Raw genomic sequence first — 24,096 nt, forward strand, 5'->3', positions numbered from 1 at the left:
GCGATGTTTTCAGCGGGGTTACCGGTTATGAAGAACAAATGCGGTGGGTAAGCGCAGTATGCGGCGCCTCTAGATGTTTCCACGCTAACCTGGAGTGTCTTTTCCCTCTTGCAGATGGATGAGAAGTTCCAGAGACAGAGTTCCCCCAGAGAGGCTGGGATTCAGATAAGCGTTTGAAGCTCGTACAGTATTTAAAAATAAGCAAAGATTTGCAGAATGCTTACTAATGCCTTTTTTCTGTTCTTTTCCCTTTTCCTTAGGAAGCGGCGTGCCGGGATGGGAATGACACTGCCGAAGATGCCCGCAGAACAGAAGGAGCGATGAATGATGGGCAGAAGTGCCGCAAGGTAAGGCTGTTCCTAACAGTGTTCTTGTTCTTGCAGGAGCTGAGCGCAGAAGAAAGATGCAGGCCTACTGGAGACCGATATGAACACGGTGAGTGTCATGCTGCAGGTGCAGAAAACGCAAAGCATGTTTCTCAGCCTGGGTGTGGCTTAAATAGTCTCTGGGTATCCCAGGTGTCTTTGGGCTGAACCACACCCAAAAGACTAGACCGCACATGCAGTTCTGGGAACCGAAATATGTGGGGGTATCCATCTTGTCCCCATCAATGCACTACAAGTCCAATCCCCAATGTTTTCCTATGGGAGTAAGCGAGTCTGGTGCCACAAGCGCCAGGTCTGACTCCAAGTGGGTCTTTGGAGTGATGGAGAGGCCCTTGAGGGCCATGTAGGTGATCGTGGCCTGGCTCCAGCCTGACATCTTGGAAGGCTGGGGACATGAGGGGCAGGAATCATGACAGTGGGGGTGTGATGTTGTACCCTAGATAGTCGTCCTTATCCCCAGAGGGGGAGTCCCTCCCCATGAGATACTCCCGCATTATACCCACCCAGAAGAACTATTGGTAGCAGCCTCATTACCCCACTGCCCTGGAAAAGGGCTTCTCTCTGGGGAGAAGTGATGAGAGAAAGTGAAATATCACAGTTTCTTGACAAAAAATCTGGTTACACTAAAGATGATTTATATTTTTTAACCAACTCCTTATTCACTGCAGGAGAGGTACCTGGCTTTTTCCAGAGTTCTACAAGTGGATCTCTTAGTGCTGTATGAAAAGTCACAGAGGTTCCTTATGAGGGCCTATATGCACAATGTCAGTGAGGTCATCTTGAGTGATTTCCTTGGCAGGACGACCTCAGCCTAAAGATTTGACAACTTTAGTCATGACAGTCCTTTAGGCTGCATTCGGGTGAGATTGAGTGTCTGTCACGACCTGCGGAACCTCCCTGTTCCCTCTCCTCACCGGAGTCTTCAATGGTGTATTCAAAAGTCTCGAATCCTTCTTTCTCCTAGTTTTCCTGACTTCTTTGGGCTTCTCCTTTTTGAGATGTAAATAAGGGCGAGCTCCCTCAGAGGCCACCGTGACCTGCAGTGAAACAAGGTCAGGGGGGAACCACAAGGAGCAAGCTCCCGAAAAAAGTTCAGGGAAAAAGCCTTTAAGGCAGAAAAAACCCTGTAGAGTGGTTTGGCATAACTTGATCGGGAAAGTCTGTGGCTGTGTGTTTCAGCGAAAGAGCAGCTGAGATGGATGACTGGTGGCTTCTGGATCCTGAAGGTAAGTCTCCTTACTTCCTTGGTAAGTGCAGTTAAAATCCAAGAGGTATCTAAGGCAGAGGGTAGTGAATGACCCCGGGACAATCAAGGCCCAGAGAAGAAGGACTTTTACACGAAACAAAAGCAAGGAGCTAATGCGGACGGAAGAAAGGTCGCCCAAAGAATTAAGTAAAAAGTTCCACACAAAGGAAATAGGAACAGAGAAAAAGTAAGAGGAGTGAACAAGGGAAGCAAGCATCCAGAAAGGAAACACGCTCTCAACAGAAAGAGAAATAAGCTACAGTAGTTTAAGAGATGCAGGGAAAGAACTGGTAGAAAACAGACAACACCATACGAGACGGCGAGAGCAAGAGCAATGAACACAAAAACAAAAAGAAACAGACCGTGCCGGTAAAAGATGACCACAGCCCTCAAACTAGCGAGACGCCGGCTACAGTAGCGAAGGTAGGAGCAGAAAGCACCGTACGCAACGACAAAGAGCAGGAGAAGGTAAAACAAGAACAGAAACAAACAGACCATATCGGTTTAAAGATGACTACAGCCAACACGCTGCCTGGCTCCCTCCCTGCTCGCCCTCCCTGCCTGATGTCCATCCATGGGCGCCGTATCAGGGTTTCAGCGGCTCCCGATCGGGGCGCCCAGCAGGCCGGATCCTCGCTGCGGGGCTAGCCGTCTCCCTTCAGGGGCTCGCTCCGGTCGGGGGCGGCAGCATGCAGGCCTGTGAGCCCAACTTAATAGGAATTCGCCATCATGCTGCACGCTTTACAGGACTCGCCCTACCTTCAGCAACAAAGGGCACCCAGCCCCTAACACAACCCCACCGCCTGTATCCGGGGACTACTGTGGGGCGACACCGGGAGGAACCCCTCCATAGTGGAGGGCTGGCTGCCTCCCCCTCACCAACTCCTGGGGCGCTCAGGCCCACCCATCCACGCTGCGGGGCTAGCCCCCTCCTTCAAAAGCCCGCTCCCGCCGAGGGTGGCCGCGGCAACACGCAGGCTGAGTGCCTGCTCCCAACAAAACCCACCATCACGCTACACGCCTCACGGGGCCCATTTCGCCGCAACAATAAGAGGCACCCGGACCAAAGCACGACTCCCCCCACCTGGAACCTACGGCCTGTCTGCATCCGGGGACAGCTGTGGGGCAACACCGGGAGGAGCCCCAACTCGTAGCCCAGTGGAGGGCCGGCTGTCCCCCCCCCCCTTACCATCTCCTGGGGCGCCCCGGCCCACCCAACAGCCTGCTGCCCCCCCGCCGGGGTCCGATTGTCTGCCTACACGACGTGGGACAAGGGAGGTCCTCTCTCCTCATCCTCACCGCCCTTGGAGTGAGGTACACAACCATCGGGGGTCCCGGAGTGGATGAACTGCGACTCTGCAATGCAATACTCGGGTAACTCTGCAAGTACACTCTGCCCCAGCAAAAAGGTGCCACAATCCTGACCTTCCTCAGGCTCCGCAAGCCCATCAAGCCCTCGGAGATACCCAACACCACTCCTGGGGCGCCCCGGCCCACTCGGTGACTTCTTGCCCCCCCTGCTGGGGACGTTCCTGGACATCCTGCAGCGCAGGGGGAGGGGGTCCTCCCTCTCCACCATCTTTACCCTGGGACCCGGGGCCATTTCTTTGGATTCCCAGCACCCAGAAGAAGGGTGCCCCGAGATCTCCCAATCAAACCACCCCCCCCCCACTTCCGCCTGCCGCATATGACACGCCTTTTTCTATCCTCAAGACCAGTGGGGCCCTCATAGACCTACATCTCACTGCGGCCTGTGGGCTCTTGGCCTCTAAGGACTCCTAGCACTACTCTTGGGGTGCCCCGGCCCACTCAGCGATTCCCTGTCCCCCGTCGCCCCATCCGGGGAAGGGGCATCATGTCTAAACAACCTAAACTCACCTAAACTCACGAAAAACACAGACATAGCTACAATGCTGCTGGCGGCGGATAAGGGTAAAAAACAAGACCCTCCCACCTCCATGCCACAGACAGACCAGGAGGGCAAGGAGCACCTCGCAACCAGAAGCGACCTGTTGGCCTTCATGGCCGACATCAAAGCCGAATTTAGGTCCTGCATGACTGAGCTCTTGACGAAGCTGGAGCACACTGACCAGAGAGTCACATAGGCAGAACAAAGATTGGGGGAGGTCGAGGACCAGACCCAGGACCACGCCACGGCTATAGACGGAATCCAGCACTCCATCACAGCACTACAAAATAGAAGTGAAATCCTTAAATTCAAGCGGGAGGACCTGGAAAATCGAGCTTGGCGCAATAACCTACGAATCCGAGGTGTTCCTGCCTCGGTTCCGGATCAGAAACTGACTGAATATCTCGGGGACTTCTTCCAATGCCTTCTCCCAGATCTGGACAAAGCCCAACTCTTGCTAGACCGCACCCACAGGCTTTGCCCACGCCGCGGAGTGGAGTCGGACTCTCCCCCCCGATGTCATCACCAGAGTGCACTTTTTCACCACCAAAGAGGCCATCTCATCAATCTCCCGCACCCGAGACAAACTAATCTTTCAAGGATCCCCACTCCAAACCTACCAGGACCTCTCCCTCCTCACTCTGCAAAAAAGAAGAGCTCTCCGACCATTGCCTCTCTTCCTTCAGGGCCAACAGGTCCGATACAGGTGGCTCTTTCCAACAGCGTTACAATTTACCTATAAAGGCACTCTACGAAGAATCAGCCACCTACAGGACGCCACACAAATAATGCACCCACTTTCACCTGGGACGATCCCCTTGGGGGCCTCCGAAAGTATCGTCGAGGGGGACCCAGTGCCCCCGCCAAAAGAAAAACAGGGACAGAAGGAAGAAATTATCGCGCACTACAGGATGGCGCAGGAACAGGAGGCCGGGAAGCAAATTTACCGGATAGTGAGATCCCACAACCGCAAACAACTAGGGTCCGGCTTGACGCAACCCCACTCCTCTTCAGTCCCGGCTCTTCACGACCCCGACATGACGCCATACACTGAAACTCCGCAAAAACACCATCAGACACCCACCGCAGCGTGCCTCTCCCCCCACGGCTCCTGCCCACTTCCGAGGAAGGTTACACCTACAGATCCTTGGAATGCCAGCTATAGTCTGGCCACAAGTTCCAGCCATGTTGGCTGACCTCTGTTACTTGGCCCAGTTGGCCTGGGGTGGCACCAGCCCCACAATGCCGGGCTCCCCACTAGTTAACACCCAGCCTCCCCGTTGGAGGCAGGGACTAAAAACTCAAGAGCATGATAACAACCAGTCTGACCTCAATCCAACCTATTCCTCTCACCTGAACTCACCAGAACCCCCCCCCCTACTCGGGACCATAGCACTTTGAAAATCATCTCCCTTAACGTTAGGGGGCTGAATTTCCCCCCCCCCAAACGTAAATCTATCCTACAGAAGCTCCAAGACGAGGAGGCAGCAGTGGCCTTGCTCCAGGAGACCCATCTGTTGCCAGCGGACTTCGGGTGCCTGCGCTCCCAACAATTTCCTAAACAATTCATCGCTTCAGGTGGCAGCAAGAAAGGAGGCACAGAAGTCCTCTTTAAGAAGGGGCTAAACCCCCAGGTACTGGAAACTAAACTTTGCCGGAGGAAAGATTTACGACAGTGAAGTATCTCCTGCTGAACCAACTATATACTTTCATCTCGGTCTAAGCCCCGAACACGGGACAAGTTGCATTCTACGAGGCCCTGTCCACCGCCCTGGTCCCCATTGCGGAGGGCCAGATCGTGATGGTCGGGGACTTCAACGGAGTACCAGACCCCTCGAAGGACAAATCACACTCGGCCTCCTCTGGAGACACTGCCCTGGCCCTAGGTTTGCTACGATTATTCAGGACTCTGGAAGTGGTCGACTCATGGCGGGTGCTGCACCCTTCGGAAACAGACTTCACCTTCTACTCTTATGTCCACAGAACCTTTTCAAGGATTGATCTCCTGCTGACATCACCACAGGTACTCGCCTTCACAAATGAAGTTTCCATTGGATCAAGAATTCTGTCAGATCACGCCCCGGTTGTTAGGGAGAATTCTCTTATAAGGCTAAGTTCCCAAACCTAGTGAGTCCCCCAGCAGCTTTGCTGGATTTTTGAGGTTTGTTTCTTTCTCCTGCTAAGAGTGAGACTCTTTCCTTCCCACTCTTAGGCATGATTTGAGGTATGTCTTTGACTTGGTATGTGCTTATGGGCTATGGGGTCTTTTACTCCATAGGGTATCATCTGTTTTGGTATATGTGTTACACAGCACCCTCAGTGCAGTAACACAGGGGTGTCATAGTGACCCCCAAACATAGGGCCTGATCACGACTTTGGCGTTAACCCTTAAATCCGGCGGTAGCGCTAATACCGCCGGATTTAAGGGTCCGCCAAATCAGGACTTCGGCGGATTTCGCCCCAGCTCTTAGCTGGGGGGAAATCTGCAGAAAATTCACGCTATTACCGCCAGCGGGAAATCCGCCGGCGGTAAGAGCGCAAATTTTCCCCATTGAGCCCAATGGGGAATGGGGCATTCCCGAATGAACTCAATGGGGAATCGGGAATTACTTTACCGCCGAACTCGTGATCCGGCGCTATTAGCGCTGGAGAGTTCGGCGGTAGGGCTATTGGGGAAACGCCCAAGTCATGATCAGGCCCATAGACTCCATACCCTGGGACTGACTACTGTCTCCCAGGGCATGTAAAGTCACCATTGGCTTTATTAGTCCAAAATTATGAACAGAACCAGTACAAACCATCATATTGTGGAAGTACTGGAAGGGGTTAATTTGATTGCCCCAGGGTCTGTTTCCAAGAGGGCACTGTCCAGTCCCCCCTTGTCGAGTTTCTGGCTGGTGGCAGTGGTTATCACGCACGTGAAATATTCCACCAGAATATTTCCTATGGGATTTTCCGATTCATTTTAAACGCACCACTTTTTTGGTGCATTGTAAAGATACCGCCGTTTTTTAAAATTAAAATAAAATCGCTGGTTGGGTCTTTTCGCCAGAACTCTTTTACAAAATGGCGTATGTGTCCGTCTCTGTAACTTCAACCAAGGTCGGGCCCTTTGTTCCACTTTTTGGCGGGCTTCTCCACAGAAGCCCTCCAACTGGTGCCACTCTGTCTGGGAGTCACAGGATGTGTGGGTGGGGGAATTGGCACCCTGGACTGCGTTGCCTTAGCAACCCAAGTCGCACTCTGTTCTGATTGGCCCAGTGGTGAGCCGCCCGGCTCACCACATAGCATGTATGAGTGACAGCTAAGCTGTTGAATGGGGGTTTTTCTGCATAAAAGAAGGGCTTTTGGGACTGGAACTTCAGAAGTCGCCACTGGACCTGAGAAATCCAAAGAGAGGAGAAGCTGAGCCATCTGCAATGACGACACCACCGGTGGATCCCTGCTGCAACGACCTCACCACTTCCCTGACGACAACAGAAGATCTTCTGCTGCAAGAGTCTTCTCCCTCTGAGCTGGTGGGAACAACCAGTTCGACATTCGCCTTCCAGGACGTCCCTTGGTCGAATCGCCAGTGCCAAGCACCCGGCGGCCGGATAGCCAAGCTTCAGTCCACCGGGATCGCGAATAAAAGGAACGCACCTTTTAACCGATCGAGCAACTCCGTGGCTGGTCTCATCCCTGGGCAGTGTAATGACTCCAAGTTTCCTCCTCGATGAGATCTTCTCCTTCCCTGGTCGAAACCACGAACTGCACCCACTGCCAGGAACAACTGCCACCGCTGGAGCTTCCTCACTTTTAAAGGTACTGTTTTCCACCTGGCCTCCCTTTCCACGGATTGCTAAAGGTGACCCTTAAATCCTTGGCTTTCCAACTTGGTTGGCCCCCAGGCCTTCTAACTTTATCTTTCGCATCAAACCAACCTCTTTTGAACATTTTTGCAAAGACTTGAGTGCATTTTTAAACTGTGTGATCTTGGGCCCATTTCGCCTTGCTCCATGTAAAGTGGCCTTGGCCTATGAACTTTGGCTCTACAGTAGACTCTGCCTTCACTAGATTGCTCTGGTCTTGGGAACTGTTTTATTTTCATGACCTGTCTTTTTCTCTCCCTCTAACTTCATTATTGGAGTGCCATCTAAGTTAAGGGCTCGCATCTGTTTTACAAATAGTGGTGTTTTGACCTAGACTTGTCTAATAATTATTAAGGGAGGTGTGTATACTTTTTATAATTATATACTTTTGATACCAAGCTCTGGTCAGTGTTTGTTTGCTCCACTGTGTTTTTGGCCCTATTGTGTATCCTCTGTATACTGCCCTACTCATCTTGAGAGAAGTCCGACTGCTCAGCCACAGCTACCAGGTAAATCTGGGTGGTACAGACTGCTACCAATTGGGTTTACTGCTTACTCCTGGAGTCTTAATCTTTTTGCAGTGTTCCCCAAGGGAACTGCACAGGATTCTGCCTAACACCAGTGACCTTGGAGATCCGCACTTATGACCCAACACCCACTGCCCGCCGCAAATGGTCACTATATGACCCAATGCTGAACGATATGTCAAACAGGGATTCTATAGCAACATCAATTTCGAACTTCTTCCAGGAAAACCCCAATGAGGACACCTCCCCGGCGAATACCTGGGACGCCATGAAGGCGGTCATCCGGGGGGAACCAATAGCCCACGGGGTGCCGTACCACAGAAGCAGAAGGCAAACTTGTATGGCTCTTGGTCCCCCAAAACACAACGAGCGCTCCAAACAGCACGGATGAAGATTGAGGCACACTATGCCAAACACACGGCACAACCACTAGCGAAAACCAAACAATTCTATTATGTCAGGAACAACAAAGCGAACAAGTTAATGGTAGCAAAACTCACCGAAATCAAAAAGAATAACACCATTATCGGACTGCGTGACCCCCAAGGCATGACCCACTACTCAGAGCCGGAGAAACTACAACTAGCGACCGAACACCTCGTACAAGTAATGTCCGCACAGCCGCGCAACCGGCAGGAGCAGACAGAATACCTGCAGAAGGCCACCCTTCCGCAGCTGAAGCCCTCAGCCCGAGACACTCTGGACGCGCCAATCTCAGCAGAAGAGGTCGAAGAGGCCATAAAAACCCTCAAATCCAGAGCCCCCGGACCAGACGGATACACCACTAGATTCTACAAAATCTTCAGGCATCAACTATTACCACCTTTGGTGCATCTCTTCAACTCCTTTCAGAGCACGGGCACCATAACCCCCTCCATGCAAGAATCTATTACAATCCTTTTGCCTAAACCTGGGGGGGACCCAGCAAATCCGGCCTCCTATAGACCCATTGCATTACTGAACATCAATGCCAACATCTACTCGAAGGTTCTGGCAACACGCCTTTCCCGCATCCTGCCTGATATAATCCACCCAGACCAGACCGGATTTATTAGAAATAGAGCAACAGGTGACAACATTTGTAGAACTCTAGATCTGGTGGACCTGGCTACTCGAAACTCCCAAAGCTTGGCACTTCAAGTCCTTGACACCACCAATGCGTTCGATCAAGTAGACTGGACCTTTATGAACCTCACCCTGGAGGCCTTTGGCTTCGGATCGGAGTTCCACACCATGGTCCTGGCAAATTACAGATCCCTGAAGACCCTTTTGAGAATTAATGGCACGCTCTCCTCCCCCATCCCCCTAACCAGTTGAACCAGGCTGGGATGCCCACTTTCTCCACTTATATTCGCCCTGGTTATGGAACCCTTCGCCCAAAGAATTAGACTAAATTACTCTATCAGGGGGCTCCAGGTCAGATCCTCCCAACATAAAGTGGCCTTATATGCGGACGATGTCCTGTTCACCATCTCACAGCCCTCTTTCTCACTGAAACACGCTCTGGCCGAGATAAAGGACTATGGAAGTTACTGGCTTCTCTATCAACTTTAACAAATCTACAACTCTTGGGTTAGGCCTGACCCCGTCGGAGAAGGCAACCCTGACCCTGCTTTGTCCCATTCAGTGGAAAACCACGGCAATCCCCTACCTGGGGGTCTGAATTCCGGCGAACCCAAGGGAGGTCTATCTCTTGAACTAACCCCTCTCTTTAAGGAGCAGGCAGATGACCTGAAGCGATGGAAATTACAGGAAGTCTCGTTAATGGGCCATATCACTGCCTGTAAAATGAACCTTCTCCCCAGATTCCTGTATGCTTGCTCCTCACTCCCGGTGCCTATCCCTCCCCCGGCCCTTTGGGACCTCCAAAGGAATATGCTGCGCTTTATCTGGCGGGGGAAAGAACCCAGAATCCCTCTGAGAACAATGTTGGGGAACGCCAGGCTGGGCAGTCTAGGAGTACCCGACCTACAAGGCTACAAGGCTACCAGATGACAGCACAATTGGCAATCACCCAAGCCTGGCGAATATCCTCTGACCGCCCAAGGTGGGTGGAAATCGAACAGTCTCGCCTTGCCCTCCCCCTGCGTTTCGTCCCGCACATCCCGCCACCTATGCGCAGACAGAGAAACTACTGCTTGCCACAAGACACACCGTGGACGTATGGGATAAGGCGCTAAGGAAAAAAGGGGTCCTCAGAGGACCGAGCCCCTCATCACCAATTTTTCTCAACCCAACTTTTCTCCGGGTTTGAACCCCTGGAACTTAAAGAACTGGATCGCGGGGGGCCTGGAATCACTGGGGCAACTGTTTGAAGGAGGGGAACCGCGCACGTTCGCACAATGCAAGGAGACCTTTCAACTGCAGGAGACCGACAGGTTTTCCTACATCCAGCTTCGCCACTGGTGATCCCACCCGCAGCACTGGAACTAACCCTGGTGGACCTTCCGGGACCAAAGTAAGATCTTGGCCCTATATAAACGGTTCCAGGGGGACTTCCTCACATCTAAAACCCGAGCCCTGGCACAGTGGGAGGCATACCTGGGCCATCCCATAGAGGACCAGGCCTGGATAGATGTATGGTCCCGGGCACACTCCTCCTCAGCTTGCATCACCAACAGAGAGTGTGCTTATAAAATATTGTTACGCTGGTACTATTCTCCCCCTGAGGCTCCACCACATGAACAGTTCCCTGGACCCGGCATGCTGGAGACAATGTGGACACACGGGGTCTTTCTTCCACATGTGGTGGACATGCCCACAAGACCAACAATTCTGGAAACAATGCCTGAACTTCATTGAAGATATTACCCAAACAACGCTCCCCCTAAAGCCTGAACCCATTTTGCTGGGCACTCCAATCCCGGGAATATATTCAAGGTCAGGGCCCAAAGCCAAGCTCCTGTCCCAATGCCTTCTAGCAGGAAGAATAACTATCGCCCACTCCTGGAAAGCCAGAGAGGGACCTCTCTTTCCCTTATGGTGGACCAAAATGTGGGATATCCTCATCGCAGAAAAGGTGACAGCGGCGACGGCAGGTACTCTCCATCGCTTTCAGAACATTTGGGGCCCATTCCTTGACTATGACCAAAAATTCCCGGCTCTTACATACAAGCCCCAACAAGCTAAGCGGATTCTGGATAGCGGAGACACTTCCGAGAGGGGGTGCGAGGCGTAGGGGGGAGGTAGGGGAGCGCCATTCTCCGGGATCGTAACCCGGGCGAGCATGAGGGGTGGGAATGAGGAGTGGAGGGGGTAGAGTGTTCGTAATGTGATTAAAGGAGTCTGGAAGGTCACAGTGATGCACAACTGTATTTGTTTCCTGCCTTGTTCAAAATAAACATATTAAAAAAAAGAAAAGATGACTACAGCCCTCGAACTAGCGAGACGCCGGCTACGGTACCGAAGGAAGAAAAAGGTACGTTGAGAAAGCAAGAAAGAAGAGGAAGGCACAGAAGCAATAGAAGGAGTTTCAGAAAAGAAAATAGAACGGAAAAGAAATAACAGAAAAAGAATATCGAGAAAGAACAGATAGGAAAGACCGTAAGAGCAGAGCGGTCAAACAAACGATCAAAATGGAACAGGAGAGTCTGCACAAGAATGACGAGCAAGGCAAAAGAGAAACAGAAAGAAAACTGCAAAGCGAAGCGCTGGTACCACCGAAAGCAATACTAGCAAGCGCAGGTCCAGAGACGGATACGACACATCGTGTATCTGGAAATGACTGCATAAATAACTGCAGCGGCCATTTTGGGAGAAGACTAGACCGCACAAGACGTTTCTAGCTAACGTAGCCACACAGCCTCCACCGATTCCAGAACCTCCAGGGCTGGGGCATGACAGTGTCAAACTCGACTTCAGGGGAAGTGTAGAGTCCACTAGCATCTTTTGGGCAGGAGACTATGTCTTCCAATCTGAGATGCCTCTGAAATAATTTCTTCAGGGACATCTAGAGCCCCAAAGCGCTCATACCCGAAGGGAACTATATGGTCCTCTTCGTCTTCCTCCTCAAAGATGGAACCGAAAGATTTTAAAAATGCAGTCATTGACTGAGGTTTGTATCTCTACATCGACTCTGAGATCAACGTCTAAGGTCCCTTCAACATCAATGGGTCCTTCATAGAGGCTATCGATGAGGTCATTTGCATCAAGGAGGTCCTGGTGGTCGATGATGTTGTTCCACTCAGTAAGCCGTCTAGGAGGTCTTCAGACTCTGGCATTTGGGCACACAGGTCGAAGCCTTAACTGATTCCCTGCCGGTCTTAGAGGAACCAGTGGGATCTGTGGCCTTTTTTGGCTCTTTCGAGGGGTCAGTAGGAGCAGCCTTTGCAAATACCTCCGACATTTTTGGTCTAAAATTTTCCCAATCAGCCGCTGAGGCGGTCTTCTTGCGGAAACATGCTCGACGCATGACGGATGAGAAAGCGGAGGAGGAACATCAATTGCATTGTTTGTCACTATTTTTTGAAGAAGAGCAATGACAAGAATCACTCATGGATCTAGACCTTTTGGAGTGTTTCAACCTTTTCTTGGGCCTTTCAGGAAACTTGTCCGCGCTGAACTCCTACCTTTGGAGCATTTTCTTTTGGAAGGTGCAAAGGACAGAGATTTCGATACTGATCGACCTAGGGTGAGCTCTGATCTTCTCTCCTTCAAGGCCTTATTAGTCATCGACTGGCAGGAGGCACACTCGATAATGTAATGGGCCTCGCCAAGGCACCAGAGAAAAATTATGTGCAGATCAGTGATCGACATCTTTGCGTCAAAGTTTGCACGTCTATTGAAGTCTGTTTTAGGCATAGACTGTGTGACAGAATCACACAGAAATTCGTGAAAGTGCGACATGCATCGAAGAAAAAGATTTTGCGGAGGCGAGTACAACCGTTCAGAGTGTGTGCTGTGTTTTGCGGAGCCAAGTACAACCGTTCAGTGTGCTGTGCATGCAGAAAAAATGCGCCTTTTGTCCATAAAGCAAGTTTTACTGTACATATGGCTGGGAGGGGGCTTAGATGACATCTAACAGTCACACTAAGCCTGGTCTCCCGGAACCACACAAAGAACACTTATTATATACAGTTTGCAACAGTTAATACACTCCCCCAAATACCGTTAGAAAGGCACCCCCCAAACATGATTGGTTGCCCTATACAGAGAAATCTAAAACCCACACAGTTCATTGGACACAGATATTATAACACAATCCCCTATAAAAATATAATTACAAGGTTTCCATTTCCAACACACCCCTTCCCAACCTCTCCATATTTGGTGGCAGCCTTGCCTTTTAGTTACACAGTAACAGAATTCCTATTAATGACGCGCACGGACCTGCCCTAAAAATACTTAAGCACATGAAGATGAAAGACACGTAGATTCCCTTTTGAACTATTCGTGTTTGCTAACCGCATTGCCCAAGCCTGTCAGGTGTCTGATTTTTATGACTACTGCCCTTTCCTATTCACATGAGTTCCGCCCACTGTTTGACAACACAATCACTCTCCTGAAACCTACTACTACTGATCTCCCTAAGTGCCCTGGGAGAAGCCACCTGTTCCAAATACCCCTAGGAGTTCACAAGATGCCTATCCTTTACAACAATGAGCTCTCCTGTTTACCAGGGATCATATCTTCCCTTCGCCCTTCAGCACTTGAGCCATCTGCATACTGACCGCAACCACCCCGTTGACCAATTTACGAAACCTGTTCCTTGACTGCTGACGTGCCTTTGCCATGATTGCGAAAACACCCTTCTAATTAATCCACAATACGAGACCCATGATACACAAAGCAAACACAGCTTGCATTTATATCGTGCCTTGAAACACTTGTGTATAGACGCGTTAAAAATGCCATATCATATATTTCATATCTTTTGCTAAATTAAAAAAATACTACTATGATCTCTCAGGACCGCCATTAATGCAGCTAAATTCCACGTGCACATATTGATCGCCTGCTTCACCTGAGTGGGGAGGGGCCCTCCGTGTGACAATGTTTCAACGTTATGTTTCTGCGATCATGCAAATTTATAAATGTATCACTGCTACACAAAATAACACAAAGTAACCTAAATGTAACACTTATCCCATTTATCATAAATATTGCAATATTTGTAGCAATTTGCGAAAGTGACAGAAATGACAATGATAACGTGTCCACCCTCCAGTCAGTGGTATGGTGCGCGAAGTTCGAACCTTTCCAATTTCCCAATACAATCATCAACGCCACGTCGGGATGCATGAATGGTAATCGTTAAGGGACATACACGCCGATGCTGCACAGCACCCCTCCTGCTTTCGATTTCTTTTTCCAAGACTGCAAAGCAGAATATGAATATTTATCTAAGATGAGGAATCTGTGAGAGGACACAATTAATTAGAAAGTGAGCTTCTCTGCCAAATAGACAGAACTAACTGGAATGGCCTTCCCCAGTTTCCCCATTCAGAAACATTAGCTTCCTAGGGTCCTGGCCTCGCTGTTCATGGTCCCTCTACACCTGCTCTGGCCCTTCCCCTCCTCGACACAACCCCAAGTACTCCTTTCCAGCATGAGTCTGACCCTGACAGATCAGGGCCTCATCCCTATACCCCTGCCTTCGGCTAATCAAACCCTCTTGTTCCTTGCTGATCTTACTCACTAGGGCTTTGCTATCAAACTGATTCTTTTACAACCTCCAAGTCTCTTTCCGCCTCTTTAAGATGTTCCTTTACCGCCTCCTCCAGGCTCCTCTACACCCATACATGATGTCTCTTTACCACCATTTCCAAAATTATCATCACTCCTCTTGATGTTCCTTTACCCCATCTTCTATTTCTGTCCACCTTCTCCCAATGTTCCGTTAAAACATCTTTCAAATCTCTATCTTTTCCTGATGTTCCTTTTTCATATGCTCCTGCCACATCTCCCCCTCTATTCAACCTCCTCCATCATGCAGCTGGTTCTCTAGCCAACCTCACCAAACTATTTCCTCACTCTCCAAACGCCTCCAAACCCATGCTGCCAGGTCCTTCACCACACACCCACACTGCCTGACTAAGAGGTTAGTCTTATATAGCCCTGTAATCTCTAGCCTGAGGCTGGGATTCCTGTGATGGCCTGTACCTGTGGAGCGGTGTGGGTGTGGGTCTCTGAATGGTTCAAGTTTATTGGTTCAGCTGATTGTGGTTTGGGGCTTTGATGTTGGACCAAACCTTCAAAAGGATGACCAACCATTGTGGATTCTTTTCCACTTTCCTGTAGCACCTCGGGCTTCACAAGGCAGCCACTCTGGCGCATAAGAGTTGTGGAGCATGTGCTCATGTTCTGCAGTGTTTTACTGGAAGGTAATCGGGGTGCATACACTTTGGAGTGTTGCACGACTATTACAGGGAAAGTAATGGGTCCTCAAGGTCTGCAGAGCAAGTGCAGCACGTGAATGTAGGACTAATTTGGCAATATGTAGCATGAAGTCATTGCACTACTCCATCGTGCTTAGAAGGCAGTTCCAGGACTCAAACTGGCTCAACGTCCTTTTTGAGTGCCTGAATAAAAGCTTGGCTTATACAGCCCTGTAATCTCTCACCTGAGGCCATGATCCCTGTGATAGTCTGCGCCCGTGGTGGGGGATAGAGTGTGGGCCTCTGACTTGCTGAATGTCTCTGGAATTAGAGTGGCTGGATGTCTCCTGCAGAGAATCATGCAAGCAGGTCTCTGTTATTACAGGCAAGCTGCAAGTTCTTCAAGATGTTGTCCCTTCTGTTCCCTAGGGACTTTAAGGAAATGGTACCACTCCACTCAGATCAGCTGTTTCCACCCATATGGAAGAGGACTTTGAACTATCAATAACTCATTCAGCTAACCAACAGAGGAAGGCCCATTTATATTGTATATGGGTTAATCATATTAGGGGGACAGTTGGAGCAAACGCACCAGACTACGATCCAATGGCATCTCCATAGTTGACCGCCCTGCCTCTTTTGCGGTATTTCCCAGGGTCCTTTCTCAATAGTGAAGTCGCTGCAGAATGTATGCATGCTGGGAGTTTCCAAAATTGTGGAATGAATCTTCCTTGTCCCCTAGCTTTCCTGCTTATCCTTTCTCCCTCAGAAGAAAGGGTTCTTACAGCAATTAACATATTCACATACCAGCTCACCTGTAATCAAAGACAGGCAAGGATTGGTATTTTATAATGTTAAAATGAGATTGGCAACAACTTTAAGCCTGTTCATACTGCAGTAGAATCCTTTAGAGATAAGCTGCTCGTCAGAGAAGGCCAAGTGGGATGAACAAATGACTGGACTCTAAGTGTGATTTATAAACGTTAAGTTTAAGGAAAGTCTCACGAATCTAGAAAGAAAATCTTTCACCCTCGCTTAGCAGAGCGGCTGCCATTCCTTGTTGACTAGCTAGATATAGGATTTCCTGGTCACGTATTCACAGCTAACAAGGGATGAGTTCCACCGAAGTCTGAGTCAGTTTCCTAGGATTTCTTGAGGATGCACCTCGCTGCCACCACGACCAGATATTGGTATAACTCAAGTTTCTTGAGGAATTGGAGTTGGAGCATGTAGTTTTCTCTAGCACATGTTACTCCTCATGCCCCTTCTCCACCTCCAGGCTTGCACCCTCGTCCTCTTTTCCTCTTAGTTCTTCATTACTCTGAGCTTGCTCACTTGGATTCAAACCACCTCTGGCATTGCCACCTGCCTTGGGCCAACCTGACCTCCTTGTTCCTTCCTACATTTACTGGTTTTGCCATCACCACCTTAAGTTGTTCCAACATCCCTTTTTGGGTCACTAGCTCCTCCGGGTATCATGAGCTCCTCCTGACTCTCACCACCACCTCATGATATTATTGCTTCCACCAACCCTTTTGTCTCTCCTCCTAATGTTACCAACTTCTCCAAACTCGTTTTGCCTTCTCTTAATATAACTCACTCCTACAGCTCTTAATTATCTCCTTTTGATGTTATCTCCTCCTCCAGACTAACCAACATCCTATGGATATAACCACTCCTCCAAATCATTAGCACCTCCTCCTGGCTCCTTCCCCTCTTCTTACCACAAACAGTCCCCACTTCTTCACAGACCTTCTATCACACATCAAATTCCTCCAACTGCCAGCTCCAACAACCTACATGCCAGACTAGGGTGCCTGGTTTAAATAAGGAAGACCCCCTCCCAACCGCTGGGTGGCACTAGGGGTTGAGGGTGTGGATCTGTAACTCCCAATTGATGATCACTGGAAGTGTCTGTTGCCCACAGCCCCACCCAGATCCAAGTGACACTAAAGGGCTGACCTTAAGCCATACCGACCACGGCATGCGTGTGTGTGTATATGTTTGTGTGAGTGGTAGGTCAGGGAGAGCTGAATGTGCCTGCAACAAGCCTGTGTGCTGAATATTTGCAGATTTGTGCAGTTTAGCAGAGGTTGACTGATTCCAAGTCTGTTCTATGTCCCTCATCATGTTTTGGATTTGTTTTGTTTTTTTGTTACATTGTGGACTTCGCAAGCTGGTCTGTGGACACAGATGTGTCATTAGTGCCAGTGGATGAGTCCATACACTCAGACAGGTCCCCAAACCTGGCAGGATGAGCAAAAAGTGGCTTGTGGTCCCCAAGGACATGGCGGACGGACAAGAACTTCCCTGGGGTTTCTGAGAGCACGGGGGGTTTCTTGGGGTCCCTAGCTCGGGAATGCGGTCTGGTGGGTTCAGGCTGGCTGGCGCCCACCAAACAATGTGGACCAGGGGAGAGTGACATGGGGATCCTCACATTTCCACCACCAAGCCCATTCTCCACTGGCTCGGGGAGGCAGCCAGCCCCGAGAGCCACTCTCCTAGTAGTCAGCAGAATCAGGCAGGGGACGTTGCAACATGCTTTTTATGTAATTCTGCACAACATCCAGTTCTGACACTGCAAAGGCATTGCCACCAGATATGACAGAATAAACAAAATGCCAATGGAGGGTTACAGTAATGCATTATTTAAAAAATAAACCTCATTCTGTTTAGGCAATCATTTTGGTGTATAATGCCAATATATATGGGTTCATATTATACCTTCTATAACTGATAACTTTGGTGCTAAAATAGTCAGGAGTACTAACTAACCAATGTACAAGAGTATCTCAATTTCCCTGATATAACAACACTATGCTTTTAAAGGAAAGTATGTAGGCTCTGCTAGCCAGTATTTATATGTACGTTGTTCTCCACTGCATGTAACATTATTCTTATTCCTGAAAGGTGGCTATGTTGTTTAACCGTTTGCTGCTGTGTCAGTATACTGTGCACAACAGAAAGTGTACATGTGTACCTGTCAACTCACTAGCTTTTGGCGTGTGTCACCTGGCAAAGGATCAGTTCACTCATCCATCAATCCCCTTCCCATCCATACTTGTCATTGGAGCTCTCACCCGCCTTGGCAACTCAAAAGGTTTGCAGGTATATCTGTCTCTATATATGCATTCTAGTGAGCAAATTAAACACCCCATTGTTCAGAAGGGCGACCACTGTGGGAAAAACCTCAAACACCACTTTGTAGGTACAAATTGGGTCATGAATGTGAGACTGTTTGGCAGAAATAACTTACACAGAACCCATGCAGCTAGAGCCCCTACAATTTGAGAGAAAAACGAGTTTTTACCAAGCATATGGAAATCTGTCACACCATGCCTTCAGCACAAAGCAAGTTCTTAATTGTACCCAAACCGAGTGAACAAGCCAGAACGCAGCAAGGACCATTTTATCAGATTTGAGGGCAATTAACTGCATATTTCCCTGCAAACACAAGCAATAACCCGATTAGCAATCAGCCCCCTGCCCATGTGCCATGTAAGGACACGTGTAACATTTGCACACTGAACGAAATGCATTTGATGAGATAACACAGTTGTTCAAACTCACTAAAAATAGCCAAAGTTAAATATCATGGGCGCTGTTTGATGAGAAAAGTCCACTTTCTATGATAAAAAGAGATGGTGGCATGGTTGTGTTCACAGAGGCATTTCAGTGTCCAGAGCGATGGCATACCCCACATTACTACGTTTGATGCAGGGACGTCATTTACGGGTCACCAGGGGTCGCACCTGTGACCCCTGAGGTTTCCCTTGCTACCCCTAAAAAATGAAGAAAGTAAATCTTTTTTTTTTAAATGGAAGGTCCTGCACTGGGGCCAACACCATGTGGCTCTTTGTTTCTGGCATGGCTGGCTTTCTCAAGATCATCACAAGACATTCCATCTTAGTGTCCTCGGTCACTTGACAAAACCCTTGTGCCTAACAGCTTGTGTACAGTGTAGAAATGTTTGACCATAGCACATAAAGTGGCCCTTGATTTCATTGTGCCACAATGAATGCCATGTTGTAATGCATCTATCTTTCCTATCTCTATGGCATGCTGTTCAGGATGTTTGTTTACATGTATGAGGTAATGAGTGCCCAGAGTATGGGATGCCATCTGAGGCCAATCCCCTGAAGCCCGAAAAGTAGATCCATGCAGGCTTGACATGTGGCCAACTATGCACCAGACCTGCAGATGAACTGGCCTGCTGGTAAATCTGTTACCAATTTAATGTTATCCACTACACAGTGTAATTTCCTTTCTGACTTTGAGAACATTCAGACATGAGCAATCATTTTACTATAGCCGGTAAGATAGCTATAGCCGGTAAGATAGTTCAGTGGGTTGATCGCTCGCTGCAGCGATGTGTATGTGATCGGCAGGTTGCAGGTTCGAATCCCGCTAAGGCCAACTCAGCCTTTCATCCTTCTGAGGTTGATAAATGAGTACTATCACAGGTTGGGTGATTTTGTATGTATATGTGTTCTATATAAAGCACATAAGGGTATATAATAACACATCACTACCATTTGGCCTTGGACGTCTGCTTGCATTCACAATCATTAGGTGATATGGGCGTACACAAACTCATATTAATGATACATCTGGTGATCCATTCTTGTCTGAAAGGTATATAACATTACAGTGATATCGTAACCATATTTTTCGTAGTGTACTTAGGAACAATTCTTTGTGATGCCACTTCCCCAGTTTTGTTAAGGGGTGAAAGGTCGTCTTCCATCGCTTCCTGTGATGTCACTTCAGGGTGGGGTCAAATTACACAACTTCCTGTGATGTCATCAGAGGTCAAGGATTGTGTGATGTCACTGCCACTACCCATGGCATGTTGGTGAAATGACGTCCCTGGTCTGATGGGGTACAGTGAGGGAGAATCACTTACTTGGGACAGGTGAAAGAAAGGGGACAGGTGAAAGAGATGGTCCCAGGTGACGGGACTGGATGCATAGAGAAGCTGACCTCAAAATAAAGTTGCAGAAGGTGCAGTCAGAGCAAGTATTTGGGTGAGTGCACCAATACCTTTCTCTAATTGGACAAATACAGGAAATGAATGGCTGTATTGCAAGAAATCAATTGGCTAAGAGGCGCCCAGCATTCCAATTAATGTCAAATGTGCTATCAACTGTATGCTTCACTGCCATCTTCAGAGATTTCAAATCCAAGTTTTGTCTACTTACCAAGCGTGGTCCAGCTGACTACTTGATTTACAAAGGGTAGTCCTAGTTTCTGACTTAAGTTGCCATGAGTATTGTTCACAATGTATACGGAAGCTGCAAGGCTCAGCATCTGAAAAGTTCAAGAAAAAGACATGTTGAAGTGGTTTAGGTACAGGTACACAAAAGTGTAGCAGGATTAAGGACTTTCCGAATTTGTATTTAAATATTTTCTGTATAAAGCAAATGATGAATGGGAACATAAAAAAAGGAAATAATCCAATAATGTCACATAGTTCCTATATTTGTAAATGAAGTCAGTAATATAGTTCAGAGCACCAATCTATCCACTGCTGAGATTTGTGTGTTGTGGCGGGTCAGAAGGAGGACACGGACCGGCAATGACATTTCTAACGAGTATCTTATTAAAAGATAAGAAAAAGGTCTATCTTTTCCTATTTCAATGCAGTTGTTCCCTGCCTATGTAAATAACTAAGGTGCTCGTCAGCCATCAGGACAAGTCCAAATGAATAAGTCTGCTGTCCAAAAACTCTAACTGAGCCTACCAATATTCTAACAAACTAAGGCCAGGAGAATGTTTGCCTTCTCCCAATTGTCTCTTCGAGCAATGGTTCTCCTTCTGCTTCATACTTCTTGCGAATAGGATGTTCTTAAATAGTCGCTTGTCACCACTGGTATGAGTTCTCGTAATTCTTTCACCAGGTCTTTGGGTTTTTCCTTCTCTTTAGGGGCTCTTCTCCATAACCCCTATCTAAACTTTGCTTTATCCTTTGATTCAGGCTACCGGGACTTGGAGGTTTCTGTAAAATGTGCTTCTTATGAATGGTATGCTGTTCTGACAATTAATGTACCCCCTTTCTTGCTGGTATTTATTTTGTATATCTTTTCTCTTCTGGGTATCTCTAGACTTTACTTCATATACTTCTCTTTCTGATATGTCCCATTCTCTTTTTCTCAAATTTGGGAATACTTTCCCTACTCGCAAGGGTGTTTGCCAGATATTAATGATCTCTTTCCCAGATTCAATTGTGGTTCGGTTTCTCACATTATTAAAGTTCACTTTCATCAACTTTACATTCAGTACTTCGTCAATTTCACTGAGACAGGTTTCTCCTGTTGAATAATGATTACCCGGTGGCCTGCTGGTCCTGCAGTTCTCACCGTTACCTCTGATTTTACAGCGAAACGTCTGTGGGCTCTGCACCCGCTCGGGTTCTTCATGTTCGTTGTGCCTCTCCGTCTGTTTGTTTCCTCTAGTTTGCCATTCACGGACCTCTCTTGCTCTGCATCCCTTTATCACTGTGGGTAAGCTGCTTGTTTGCTGAATTCTCAGCCTGATGGTTTTGGCATCGATGGATGGGCGTAAGGCACACCACGGAGTCATCGTGGTCACGCCACCACCAGGATAGGTATCACCCTTGTCTACCGTCTTTTACTGCGGGCAAACTCTTGGTCTACAGCGCTTTGTTCTGGCTGTCAGAACACTTCTGAAAGTCACGGGCTCTGCGGCTCTCCTCGACTCTGCCCCTCTCAGGGGCTACACTTTCAGGGGGCCTCTCCTGCTTGCATATGCATCTCGCTTCCTCGCCTTGGCTCGGCGTGTGCTCCTTTTTCAGTTCACTCATCCCAGTGGAGTGGATGTCTCCCTTTAAAGAGACAGAACACTTTTCCCAGTAGCAACAACATATTTTAGCTTTGCCTTCAGCCATATGTCCAGATTTGTTCTTCAGGTCGGACAGTCCCATGTATGCTACCATGGGGAATGGCTAAGTGAGTTCCTCAAAGGAACGGGAGACATTGTCACCTAAGCAGGAGACTCTCCCAGTTAGGTCCTCCTTGCCCAAAATCCTAGGGAGAGTCTTGCGAAGTGGGCTAACCTCACTAGTCTTAAAGGATGAGGCTCCCCCTTGGGGAGAAGGGACGAATTCCGTCGATTTGTTACAGTGCACACAAAGTCACATGAATATATCACATAGCCGAGGTCAGCACCATGGACCGGATATGACAGCCGTTTTCTGCCCCGAAAGAAGTTTCACTTTACAAATATAATTATTACTATTCGTAAGGTCAGAAGAGGATTATTTTGGTGGTTTTTTGCAAACAACAAATTCGGATTCAGATTTCTACTTTGCCATTTTTTGGCTGAATGTACTAACATTCTGTTACGTAATCAAAAGATAACAAAATATTTTTCATATTACATATTACTTCCTTGTCAGCCTTCCGAAATGCACTGCCCTTCTGAATGAAGGGTAAAATCCTCACGCCCAAACCTATTCTTGCCCCAAGCAAAAGTATGAAAAGTGTTCCTTAGCGAATACCTGCTGGTGGAACATTACTCTACTTTACTTATAATACATGGCAGCCTGCAAACACAATATAAAAGGAACAAGTTACTTACCTGTAACTGTTGTTCTCCAGCATGGGTCTGGCATGGATTCACATGCTCATGAATATTCCCCGTCGTCAGGCTGGGAATCCTCGGTAAAGAAAAAATCAGTATCAGTTTCGTTTCTGATCTGTCTTTCGTAGTAGTAACCAATCACTGATCTCTGCGTCATACTGACCACAGCCAATGACTGCCCTCTACCTAAGCCCCGCCTCTGGCAGCCATCCTCAGATTTGGTAGCACGTGAAGTGGCAGTATGACCAAGTGAAGAGCCGCAGAGGGGTAGGCGGGAGGGTTCGCATGTGAATCCATGCCAGACCCATGCTGGAGAACAACAGTTACAGGTAAGTAACTTGTTCCTTCGCCAGCATGGGGTCTGGCATGGATTCACATGCTCATGAATAAAGAATACATAGCAGTACACACATGCACAACCACGGGAGGTGGCAAAGGCTCAACATTAAGCATTACATCAAACTCAACATTAAGCAATTCTTACCTCCTCACCAGGCTCACCTTAGGCGAACAGGTTGCGCAGCACTGCTTGGCCGACCCTGGACTCCTCCCTGGAATCCCGATCGACGCAGTAGAATTTCATGAAGGTGTGCGTCGACCTCCACGTAGCAGCCCTGCAGATGTCCAGCAAGGGCACACCAGATAGGAACGCCGTGGTAGCTGCGATCGCTCTGGTGGAATGGGCTCTCGGATGGCCAGGCAGCGGTCGGTTTGCCAACCGATGACAGTACATGATACAGCCGGAGAGGCATCTGGAAATGGAGGCCTTTGAGAGAGCCTTCCCCTGATTGACAGGTCCAAAGTTCACAAAAAGTTGTGACGTCTTCCGAAAACACTTTGTGCAGTCCATGTAAAACTTCAGCGCTCTAGCCACATCCAGCGAGTGCAAAGTCCTTTCGGCCGGCGACGAAGGCGACGGGAAGAAAACAGGCAACACCAAGGGTTCGTTGAGGTGGAAGTCCGACGGCACCTTGGGCATGAAGGAGGGGTGCGTCCTGAGCACTACCCTCGTGTCGTGAAAAGTCAAGTACGGGGGCTTGCAGGAAAGGGCCTGGATCTCTCCCACTCTTCGTGCGGAGGTGATGGCCACAAGAAACGCTGTTTTCCGTGACAAGAACTTCAACGGAGCCGAGTGCAGAGGCTCGAACGGAGGTCCCATGAGCTTGGTCAGCACCACGTTGAGCTCCCACGCCGGGGCCGGAGCCTTCACCGGCGGGAACGATCTGAGCAGTCCCTTCATGAATTCTTTCACCAGACGA

At 48.7% G+C, this 24,096-nt stretch overlaps 1 protein-coding gene across 3 annotated transcripts in view; it reads right to left on the bottom strand.

The window, feature by feature from the left end:
• PIGN (phosphatidylinositol glycan anchor biosynthesis class N) overlaps window positions 1-24,096 on the bottom strand; it is a 1,975,532-nt gene that overhangs the window by 586,684 nt on the left and 1,364,752 nt on the right. For all 3 annotated transcript variants that reach the window (XM_069613664.1, XM_069613662.1, XM_069613663.1), the window contains one exon: window positions 20,437-20,545. In XM_069613664.1, coding sequence (XP_069469765.1) covers window positions 20,437-20,545 — 109 coding nt within the window. The remainder of the gene's footprint in view (window positions 1-20,436; window positions 20,546-24,096) is intronic.

The sequence above is a fragment of the Ambystoma mexicanum genome, chromosome 5p, assembly GCF_040938575.1.
Source record: "Ambystoma mexicanum isolate Mex_15411 chromosome 5p, UKY_AmexF1_1, whole genome shotgun sequence".
Lineage (NCBI taxonomy): Eukaryota > Metazoa > Chordata > Amphibia > Caudata > Ambystomatidae > Ambystoma > Ambystoma mexicanum.